Genomic DNA, 12,280 nt, shown 5'->3' on the forward strand with positions numbered 1-12,280 from the left:
TGTTTTCAGTGAAGGAGATAATACTCTAATTAGGGACAATTTGAATGTTCGTGGAAGATATTACTTTTGAGTTTTGATGTATGATGTTTGTCTCTTAAACATTTAACTCAGTGTTGTTCGATGTCACATTCCGAGCAACAAATTATGTTGCTTCCTTTTACCAACACTAGACTATTTTTTGGATATAGTCCTTTTACCAGTGTTGGATATTACTTTTAAAAAAATAAATAAATAATACTATTAATAGTCTAGCAACAAATTAAAGTACGATATTAAGTTTGAGGTTGTAATTCGCAAAATCGAAAGTTTAAGGTTGTCATTCGGAAAGTGGGAACTTTATTGGGTTGTAATTGCCAAATTTTCCATCCTTTTATTGATAGTATTTTTTTTTTTTTTTTTTTTATTTTCCGTAAACTTGGATATGATGTTGATAGAAGACGACCACCTTCCCTATAAAAAAAACAAAATAACATTAAAATCTTACTTCAATTACAAATTTCCAACTTAATTCTTGGAATGACCTAAAACAAGAGCTCATAGAAATAAAATACAAATAAAGTGCAAGCATAAATTCTTATTTACAAATGGTGTACAATAAATATTGTACACCGGAGTAAAAGTTAACTGAAAATGTTTAAAAGTTAAGTTTATATATGTAAAAGTTATCTATTTTTTAGTGATAATTTTTTTCATTTCAGTAAAACATATTTCTTCAAAACCACTTATAATGTATAAAATTAATCATTTAACTATTTCTATCAACTTTTTTTATTAATATAAAAGTTAATCAAAACTAGGTTAAAGTTACAAAAAAAAAATGGGTAAAAGTTATCTTGGTGTACAATAAATTTATTGTACACCTTGTGCGCGCAAGACATTTTGAAGTTCAAGACGTTCAACATACTTCATGAAATGACACCTCAATCAAAATATCTAGATCAATTTTAGATAAATTATTTTCAATTATTTTATGCATCCGAGAGCCCAGAGTGTTCCGTGAACAAATTATTTTATGCACCCGATAACGCCGAACACGGCGTAAGTAGAATAGTTTCTTTAAAAACAACTGTAAAAAAATATACACGAAAGGGAAAGAATTGGGTCTCATAAATGATAAACCTTTTGTAATCGGAGGTAACTGCAAATTGCAGCATTTTCCGAGCAAACACTGAATTCAGAGGCTGCCGTCGCCGAATTCAGCTTCGGAATCACGATTAAAGCGGCCATTTTAATCTGTTAGGTATGATCTCTCTTGCAATTTCTTTTACTTTGTAGTTTTTCCTCGATTTACTCGTAATTTTTTGAAATTTGTTAACAATTATTGGTTTGTTATATTGGCCTTTTAAGGATTGGATGAATAAGTTTGTTAATTACTTGCTTAATTTGTTAACTTGTTGAGTTGGGTTTGGAATTTGAATTTTGGCTGGAGCTTTTGTTGCAATCAGTTATCTAAAATTGTTAGTTGGTTGAGATTGTTGGATGAATTTAAAGCTAATTTTACGAATTCGTGAATTGATTAGCTGAAATGTTAGTTTGTTGTTGATTTGAATTGTTGATGCTGCCCAATTTCATGGTAATTTGGTAATTTTATTGTACTCCTGTGGAATGATTCTTGTAAAAGCTGTGGATTTGTTATTGAGATCGTGTAGTTGTTGTGGCATTGGACTGTTGGAGTTATGAACTATTGACTAATTGAGCTTCTGGTCAAAAGCTTGGCCAGTCGTGCGGTGCCCTATGATTCGTATGTTGGTTTTAAAAGGACTGTGTGTGTGTGTGACTGTTTGTTTTGTAAAGAGTGTATTCTTGTTTATGTGTGTGTGTGTTTATTTGCTTTGTAAATGTTAATTAACAAAGAAAATGAGAATACCATCAACTCAATTAGGAAATGCTGAAATGATGGCATGAAGCACCTAATCGATAAAACCAAAGGCAATGGATAAAGCAATACAATCTTAATAATTAATGTTTAAGAAGATGAAATAACAAAACTTTTTTCCTTCTTTTCACACTTTTGGGTCACATAAAAGAATGTTATGTGTTATCGTTACAGTTTTCTATTGTACTCCCATTTACTGTATTTTCCCTCGATTCTTATCTCGAATGCACAACTTGTCTCCTCAGAGGATGCAGCAAAATTTAATGGTGAATAATTATTCCAAGAGACCTGATTCGTTTCCAACCGAAGAAGAGCGTCAATATACTTCAAAAAAAGCAGAAGGTCAGTGGCAATGGGAAAGAGACGCCCAGCAAATGTCACCTCAACTCTACAGTGATGGTAAGTTCTGTTTACAAGTAGTTTGATGCTTGTTTCTGTTTTCATGTCTGAGACTTCAATCTTTCTGGTTTCCTGTTCTGACTTCTGAGTTGTGTTAGGGGCGTATGACTTGTGAATTTTCTTTACATCAGTATATGTATCAAGCTAAAGCTTTCCTTTGCTTGCATAAGACTTGTTACTAACAATTATTTGGATCTTTAAAAAGTTAATGATGGACCGCTTTCCATCTCTAATAAACCTAGATTACCAGAATTAGTATACATGATTTTGAAGTTAGATAACGGATTACATGTTTTTTAATTGATGATGAGATGTTTATCTCTCCCTTTTAATAGTTTTGGAAGTCTAAAGCATGTATGCAAATCTCGAAGAGCGGGCTTGTAAATCTCAAGGGACTAAAATGGGGTGTCATGTAGCCCAATTGTGTATTGCAAAAAAAAAAATTGCTCATGAATCATGATCAGCTTGTTTAGCATTTATGTTACCTGAGATTTGTTCACAAGATTATTTTGTTGAAATAAGCATTGTCTTAATTGTGTTATGGTACTGTCTTGCTTATAGTTTGCTGAAATAGAAAATAGAAATGGTTCCTTTTGAATGAATGAACTTTCATCCTGATTTGAACAACGGGTGAAAAGAAAGAAAATGTTTGGAGGACTATGGTGGATGACCCGTTCTTTGATTTAAAGATAGATCCAGCGGAAAATACATCATCAAACTAACCCTTTGTCAGATTTGTATCCATTTGTATATCAAGCACAAAGATTATGGTATTTGTTAAATAGTGGATTTGTTCTAGTTCTAAGTTCTAACCAAGCTTGAGCACGAGTTGCCCATTGGGTGAACTGTGAGTCTTTGAATATTGTTCAGTGTGAAGGGGCTTAGAATGTAGACCATCTTGCAAAATTTTGAAAACTACGACTCACATGTGAGACCACTGACCAGTATGGATTATACATCTCACAAAATTGCCCTCTGTTCGGCCAATTTTGAACATCTCACACATGTGAGACGGGTATGGATTTTATATAGGAAATCTTTTTGGGTGTAGAAGATATGAATATTTGTCCGTTCTTAAAATGAGTGGAATCATGGATGACATTAGGTTTTATGAATGATTACTCAGACGATCTGTAATTTGTACTCAACATAGATTAACTTTCTCGGAAATACGTTATAAGACATGTATTCTAGATTATCTTTACACCTGTGTAAAGTTTCAATAGAAAGTGAAGAAAAGCGTCCCTGACTCTTTAAGTAGCTTCCTAGGGTTTTCTGGGTCCATTTGGTCCGTCTTGTTTGTTTTTGACAGAGGACCTAAGTTGAAATTCTAGTTGAAAGACCTTTCCAAAGGCTAGTGCGACAAAGATCTCAAAAATCTTGCCCGTAACTTAAGCTCCAAAGGCTCGAAGCTTCAGTCAAGAGACCTTGCTGCTGCCTCTGACAAGCCTTAATTACTTCGTGATTTAGCCTATTTGGGGTGCACACTCTTTTATATAGCAATATTGTGTATATTTTCTTACTATATAATATATATGATTCCTCATACCAAATTGTGTTCCTGCTATATGTAGGCCTAGCTCCAAACAGAAAGTTTGATACTCTAAACATGATAATGTTGTGTTTGCTTATTTATAATCTTTTAGAGCACAATGCTCTGAAGTTCTGAACACAATCTGATTTGAATTATCTTCCTTCAATGTCTTACATCCCTCCTTTATTCTTGCCCATTTTGCTTGTAAGAGTTGTAACTAATGCCCATGTATGTTTGTCCCTCACTCCGGGGCCTCCCACTGTCTAACTTGTTCTATATGAATTACATATCCAGTTGTGGGTTACAATTTTAGATGTATTGGTTGACCTTTGTGTTCTGTACATCTATCTCTTTGTAGTTATTACTGTGTATTGGTTTATGAAATCAGGCAAAAGGGCCTGTTCAAGCCAATCTTTTGGCCTTCTGTTTTTAACTTTTTAGGGGGGAGGGGAGGGAAGTAATCCACTGAGCTCATGGGCCTCATGCTGAGGTGTTAGGCATCTGGAAATATATACTTGAAACTGGTTAAAAGTATCAGAAAGCAAATTAACTTCAGATATTCCTTCAAGCTGATTAGAGATAAAGAAGCTGTAAGCCTGCCACTGCTTCAGTGCTTATAAAAGCATTAGCCAAAATTTGAGAAACTGAAAAACAAAACAATTGCACAAAGCTGCTAATACCTACGGAGTATACACTATACTGTATCTGATACTCCCTTCTTTTACTTTTAGTTGCAACATTTTGCATTTTACACTATCCCAACTATCTTTGGTGAATCATACTTAAGAAAAAACAGTCATGTGAGATCGTGTTAGATTCGTCTCAATGTAATGGTTGAAGTTATGCATTGGCAAACGTGAAATAGAAGTGTTGCATCTAAAAAATAAACATAGGAAATATAATTTTTGGGTATTTGGCGATAGCGCATTGAATTTATTGTTATGCAGGCTCTTTGTTGACTAATCCTGTTGCACCGCTTTGTTACTAACATTGCATATGGTGCATTCCAAGTGATTAGGAGGAAAACAATATATGATTACCAATTTTTATGAGTGCATCAACCATTTTGTTGTTAGTTGCCTGACACTGTTGTTAAGTGTTACAAAGTAATGAAATTCAAGCATCAGAATACTTTACTTTTGTGCTAGGTAAATTTGGGAGTTGGAGAGACTTATTGCGTGAGTAGAAATTTCAAATTTCTGAACATACAGAGCTGCATTTTTCTACTTCGCATAATTTCAGTCCTGTTTGGTCAGCCTTTATATATTGGGTACCGAGTGAGATATCAAGTACATGGTTTTGTAATAAGTGATATATTCCTAGAAATTGATACCCGAATCAACAGATATCGATTGTTTGGTTGGCCAAGTAGAATCCCTTCACCGCCTATGTTTCTTTTTCCTCCTCCCTTTAGCTTTCCTCCCTTTTCTTCTCCCCATTACCTTCCTTCCCTGTTCTAATATCTCTTTCATTAACCTAGCTAGTTGTATTTCTGAAGTTCATCCTTATTATGATGACTTGCCTTTGTGATTCAGCCAGCTGAATTCGTTTAGTTTCTATATCTGAATCTCTATTTTCCTTTTCAATTCCAGGACAAGGGGGAAATGCTGGCAGATCATACTATTCTAATCAGATGCCAGACACCAAAATGGGCTCAAACCAAGAGCAAAGAGTCCATCCCCAGGAGCAAGATATGGAAGTTGGATATGAAGACAATCAAGCACCACAGACATTGGAGAGGCTTGACCATAAGTTCCATAATGATATTATGAAATTTATGAAGGAACAGGATGATGCAGAGGATGCAGAAAATGCTAGACACAAAGAGGTGAGTTAATTGTTGCTATTTTGCTAGCAGGTGAATGAATATTGAATATGAATGATACATAGCAATGATGTTCATGAAACCCTTTGAATTGTTGGTTGAATCAAGCCTAGAATTTTACAAAAAATGTCGGACTTGCTCGAGTTATAGAGCTCTGCTGCAATGCTAAATGCTGAAATACATTGGTCAATCTGTTTAACTGGTTGCTAATTTGTTGTCATTCTCTATTACCCCATATATGTTTTGGAGGTATGTTTTGGAGGAGAAAGTAAACTGTGTGTTGTCAACCTATGTTGGTTGTCATGGAGAGTTCGAGACCATCATGAACGTGCAAGTGTTTTTTTAATGTACAAATAGACGTCCTTTTTAATTGTGTTTATATCCAAGAATTAAACCATTTTATCAGAACACATAAGAGAAAATTGAGCCTACACAGCTTATCATAATGTGAAATCTTGGTCATGTTTAAGTATTTTTGCTGCTGAGGTTTTAGGTCATTGCCTGAGGAATTAGTAAATGGCTACAGTTCACAACATATCAAGATATTTTCTCAGATTTCATACTTCGGTCTACATGTTGCTTCTCTCTCCAAGTGGGTGTTTATTGCAGAATTTTCAGCTGTAAAAATCTGTTCGCCTGACTCTGGACAATGATAGTTGTCTTATTCTACTTGCAGCCTGCTTTATGAGAACTAATTACCCACTTTTGAGTTAGCAGTAGCCTCTAGAGCTAATTTCATAATGTAGTAGCATTCTTCTGCATGGATGCCAGTATTTTACTGATTTCTTTAGTAGGTGGCAAAGAAACTCATCTTGGATAAAGGAATTTGTAGCATACCCCTAAGAAAGTTCTGTACACCCGCACCTTTGGTAGTTTGCGTACATTTGCGCCATATATACTTCAGAAACAGCGTATTCATTTTCAGAGTTTCTAACATCAACTAAAATGTTATTACAGTGAATTCACTTTGGTGACGTTGTCTGCTTTCCTTCACTCCTTAATTTTCAAATTAGACTTGCAGTATATTTCCCTTCATTCAATGAGGGTATGCAATTAGTGTTAAATGTCAAAAAGTACATAGGATTTCCTGGCAAAATTTTGCTTGTTATTTTACTTTTGCTGTTGTCTTACACCTATGGACTGCTGAAATAAGTGTATGTATGTTTCAGAAAATCATCGAGATCAATAACCAATATCAGGAAAAGTTATCTGCACTTCGAGCTAGGCATGCTATTCGGAGAGAAGACCTTCTCCGGAGAGAGTCCCAGGCCCGCTTACGGAAACACCAACTTTCTGGTATGAGCCCGTACCGAAATAACAGTGGACCTAGTGGGCCTACTAGTGATATGAATCAGGGTCGTCATGGATATGGAGCTCCAGATTTAATCCCCGGTGAACCTCATCGACAATTTGGTAGCGGGGGAGGTGAATTTGATTCATACAGACAGCGTCAGGAATCATTTGGACGTGGGAGAATGCAAGGAACTGATACTAGTAGGGTTCCAACCCCTGGAGGTCGAGTTTACAATACAGGTTCACGCTATTACTGATTAACTGATAGCTTTTTCTTTATCCTTGTTTGTAAAATTATTACAGTACTGTTAAAATTAAACGTCCATTTGTAGCGTAGGAAAAATCCGTATCTTTTATGGTCAATGTACGTACTAGGATACTAATCGAAGATTTTAGGGTTATAATTGATGATGCATTTTTTACGTGTTTTTTACGTGTCTTTGTTACGACCACCTCGTAAAATAGGGCATACATTTGTCTTGTGAATCACAAAAGCATAAGTGCATAGAGCACCCTACAAAGGACTCCAGTGGAGTAGGTGAGCTGGTCATTTCCAAATGCAGTAGCAGAACAAATCTGGAAAATACTTGTAAAAGTTGCAATTGTTGGAAAGTTGTGCAAAACACAGAAAACAAACGTTGTACGGTTGTACCCTACACTCTTACAGACGTTGATCTTCTGTGTACTTTGTAATGAAGTCCATAAAACAAGAGGTGTCTTACTTGTCCTTTTTTTTTCATTGAGTATATATTACCTAATGTTGAGGTGGTACTTCATCTGTTCCATAAAGTTTTCACAGAGTAAGGCCCTTTTTGACAACTAGCGGTTAACTGTTACTGTAGCGAATTGTATTTTAGTTATACAAAAAGGAATGTGTATGGAGTTTTTTTTTTTTTTTTTTTTTTTTGGTGTCTCCTATAATAAGTACTCGTTTACCTTGTTCAGATCCCATTAAGAATACAATTCCACATATGAAATTTGTGCATGATTATTGTGCAGAATAAACCATATTGTGAATTGATATTATTCTCGAATGCGTCTAGAGATAAGTGTACTTATGAGTTTTTTCGTCATTTGATATGTTTTACTCGTTAAATGAGCAAAACTAATCAAAAAGTAAAACTCTTAGGCACACCGATCTCTAGATTTTTCGAGAATACATAAGTCAAAGAAGAAACACTAAACGAATTTCGGCTTCATCCGTATGGAATTTGAAGGATACATAAGTGCATTTGAGTAGTGCTATATAAACTAAATTTGAAATATTCAAATTAGGAATTGTATATTGATGATGCTTATGTTACTCCCTCCTTTCCAAAATAATTGTCGCTTAGTGGATGAAAAAGAATTTTATAATCCTTGGTGATGAATTCCATGTGAACCTTAATACTAATGTATAGTGTTCTGGAAAGAAATGTAAGCAACGAAATTTTGCCTGTAAATGTGGATCTTAACTCCTTTTCCCAGGTTTTAGTAATCAAGATTATCTCCATCCTTTTGAATTTCACAGAATCTGCCTCAAAACAAGATTAAAGCAACACTTATTGTTCACTCCCTATTGGCAGTTTGGCACTTCTTTTACTTTTTTTTTTTTTTTTTTTTGCGCGAATGAGCCACAAGGACAATACAAATTATAAATGAGGACGTGCTAATCAAACCTGAAACTCATCATACACATGCCTGATGCCTTTAATCTTAACTTTACTAGTAGGGTCAGCCGGTCAGGAACTTATCATACACAGATCTTTAGTCTTAACTCTACCAGAAGGGTCAGAAAATATGACATAGCTAAACTCGGTGATCAAGTCTCTAGTATATGAGGTTAGAGGTCCAACCGTCCAAGTCTTGTATAAACCATTTCCATATAGAGGTTAGAGGTCCAAGAGGCTAAGATACATCATTTATCTTTTGAAATCATGTTTATGCTCAAATTTTTTATGTCAATTAAATAAACACTACAATAGTTCACTTTATTCACTTCTTTTACTTAGGCCATGTTGTGTTCTCCTTGTTTTCACTTATTTCAAGAAAAATAGGTTAAGATAAGTTTAGTTAAACTCTGATAAGTATAAGAAAAATAAGGGCTATCCAAGTACAACTTTAGGGTAAATGGAGTTTTTGACAGGTTTAATAAGTTCAGTTAACATAGTTTTAAAAATTAAGTAATTACTCCATGTGAATAGAATGCACCCTTACTTTCTTGACAATTTAAAGAAAAGAAAACGGAAACCTTTAATTTTGAAACGATGGGAGTAACAACACTATTTGCTAATTAAAATTGGTGCCATTGAATCACATGGGCGATATAAATTACAAATGGAAGAGAATAGATTCAAATCTGAAACCAATAATATACAGACCGCCAATTTTAATCACTAGCTCAAAACCTCATGGGTTCATGGTTACAAACGTAGTTACAAATGTACTCCGTACAATATTACTAATTTTTGACCGACGTGTTAGTTGTCTTAGTACTTTGTACTTTAATTAGGATCCCATGATAAACAGCAAAATGTAACGGCATCATTATTCCTTTGCTAAAAGCATAGATAGATACTGCCAAATAAAAGATGGTTGACACTCTTAACAATTGGGAATTGATTAATCATTGTACCAAACACAGCCTTAATGATATGCTAATTAAATGACAATAATAACCCCTGTTTTAAAAAAGCTGACTAAGTTCACATTAATCCCTTTTTTTTTATTCAATTTATTATTATATATATTCGTTAAATTCAATTATTATTGTAGATGTTGAATAACTATTTTATAAACGAATTGATTTTAATACATAAAAAAAAAAAAAACCGGTCGCACTTAAACTTAATTTGCATAAATAAAACAAAGTTTAACAAACACAACTTAAACTAACCACACCACTAAGGTCTTCAGATACCATTACAAAACAACCGAAATACAAAGTGGTGAAAGCCGAAAATGTAGTAGGCAGTCCTTGTGTTTTGTTTAGGGAACCTTACTTGCACCACCAACGAGAAATCGTGACAAAGTCACCATTGGGCGTAGGCCGTGATTTCCTTGTAGGATATAGATCAGAAGTTGGGGCATTGTTCATTGTTAACCTGTAAACCTTGGAAGACAAAGAACGAATTGGAAGTAGTTTGTTTAATCATTGTACCAAACACAGCCTTAAGCCCTGAAATGATTTGCTAATTAAATGACAATAATAACCCCGTGCTAAAAAGCTGACTAAGATCACATTATTGATTACTTATTCCTAATTTCCTACTATATATAGGTAGAATGAGCTTATCATAATGTATTAATCATCGTAGCCACTAATTACACTAATGCTGCATTTAAGTGTTTGGTGGGAGCCGTGGGGGTTGCGAAAAGGATATGTTATCATAACCCCAGCCACTTTAATTAGCAATTCAAATCGAATAACCAAAGTTTTTTTTATAGGTAAAGTTGATTGTTTGGATTTATTGTATGGGTTAAGAGTAACGATGATAACTGGAGTACCTAAACGGAGTGTGATTATACGATTAGTGAGTTTGTCGAAACAAAAGGTTCTAGCGGGTTTGAAGTGACTTTGCAACGGAGATAATGATCGGCAAACAATATACATGAAATGTTATAGATTAACAATAACAATTGGAGTACCTAAACGGAGTATGACTGTACAATTAGTGTGTATGTCATCAAAATTAAAGGTTGTACCGGATTTGAAGCGACTTTGCAACAGATGATAATGATTATGGTTGCTAGTTTGCGAAAAAACAATATACGTGACACAAATTCTTATTTATAATGGGTGTACAATAAATATTGTACACCGGAGTAAAAGTTAACTCAAAATGCTTAAAAGTTAAACCTATATATGTAAAAGTTATCTATTTTAAGTGATAAATTTTTTCATTTTAGTAAAACTTATTTCTTCAAAATCACTAATAATGTATAAAATTAATAATTTAACCCTTTAAAATATTTATCTATCAATTTTTTTTACTAATATAAAAGTTAATCAAAACTAAGTTAAAGTTACAAAAAAAATAGTTAAAGTTATCTTGGTGTACAATAAATTTATTGTGCACCTTGTGCGCGCAAGACCTTTTGTATACGTGAAATGTATTAGAACAAAGATAACAATTACCTAAACGGAATATGACTTTTAGATTAGTGTGTTTGTCGAAATAAAAGGTTGTACCTGGTTGGAAGCGACTTTGCAACATATGATAATGATGGTGGTTGCTAATTTGTGAAAAATTAATAGCGTGAAAAGTTATTTGATAGTAACCTTTTGCGTATTTTGCTAAACTTTTTAATGTTTTTTGTATAATTAATAGCCGGTAAACGCTTCTAATTTTCGGCCAGTAACTCGTACAGAGTATGAGTAATACAAATTACAAATTGGAAAGTGAGATTCAAACCTGAGAACGCACATAGACTTTCGATCTTAACATGCTCAGGCCTCATTAGTGTGTATGAGAGTATTTACTAATGATGTCCAAATGAACAAGAGGGTAAAAGAGAGATTGACCATTTAACCACTACACTCTAAAACTATAAAAACAAAGAAGGAAGCACGATATTTCTACGCAAGACGGCAAGATATCTTTCCATAATCTTTTGTACATCTCTATATACCTCCAAATTTACATTAAAAATGTTTTGCATGGTTGACAAATGACAATCCTCTAGTTAAAAATTGCCAACAAAATCTTTGTCAAGTAGTTTAAGGCGTTTGTATTTTTAGTCTCAATTTTCCGATTTTAATATTTTCATTTTACTACTACGTCCTATTTAGAAATGTATCACTCTTATATCGTTGTAATAATCAAGGATGCAATGCAAGGCATAGTGGAAAAAAAACAAATCGTCGTAATAATTCAGTGAATGATGACAAAATGATCAATTTTAGTTTTTTTATTATTATTATTTCAACCTAAAACATAATTTTAGTTTTATTGTAAAACAAAAAAGTGAAAATCGGAAACTGGCAAGTGGCAACCAGCCAACAATTAAAAATTCTTCAACTGTGTCTTTTTTTGAAGAAGAAAAAAAATGAAAAGACAGGAAAATATAGAAAAAAAAATATAAATATACCTCAACAATAAAACACAATTATCATATGACCCACCCAATTAAGAAAATTCAAATCATATGCTTTTACCTAAATTAATAATAAGCATACAGTGTAATAGTATATGGAACCCACCCGACCCACCCTCCACGCAGGATCCTTATCCAGACTAATCTAATATTAACCCTTAAATAATGCCACTACCAATTAAGACCTTCCCTTAATCATCATAATCAACCAAAAAACTACTAATCATTATTTACCGACTTCTTCTGGTATAATCTGCTCCCATATTCTTCATCTCTG

The 12,280-nt window shown here is 33.8% G+C and overlaps 1 protein-coding gene across 1 annotated transcript; it reads left to right on the forward strand.

Moving 5' to 3' along the window:
- The first annotated feature begins 999 nt into the window (after positions 1-999).
- Positions 1,000-7,360, forward strand: LOC110794389 (uncharacterized). The gene is made up of 4 exons (XM_021999361.2): positions 1,000-1,240; positions 2,122-2,275; positions 5,402-5,637; positions 6,804-7,360. Exons 2-4 carry the CDS (start codon positions 2,125-2,127, stop codon positions 7,182-7,184), a joined length of 768 nt encoding a protein of 255 aa, XP_021855053.1. The 5' UTR covers positions 1,000-1,240; positions 2,122-2,124; the 3' UTR covers positions 7,185-7,360.
- Positions 7,361-12,280: the final 4,920 nt, after the last annotated feature.

Source organism: Spinacia oleracea, chromosome 1 (assembly GCF_020520425.1).
Source record: "Spinacia oleracea cultivar Varoflay chromosome 1, BTI_SOV_V1, whole genome shotgun sequence".
Lineage (NCBI taxonomy): Eukaryota > Viridiplantae > Streptophyta > Magnoliopsida > Caryophyllales > Amaranthaceae > Spinacia > Spinacia oleracea.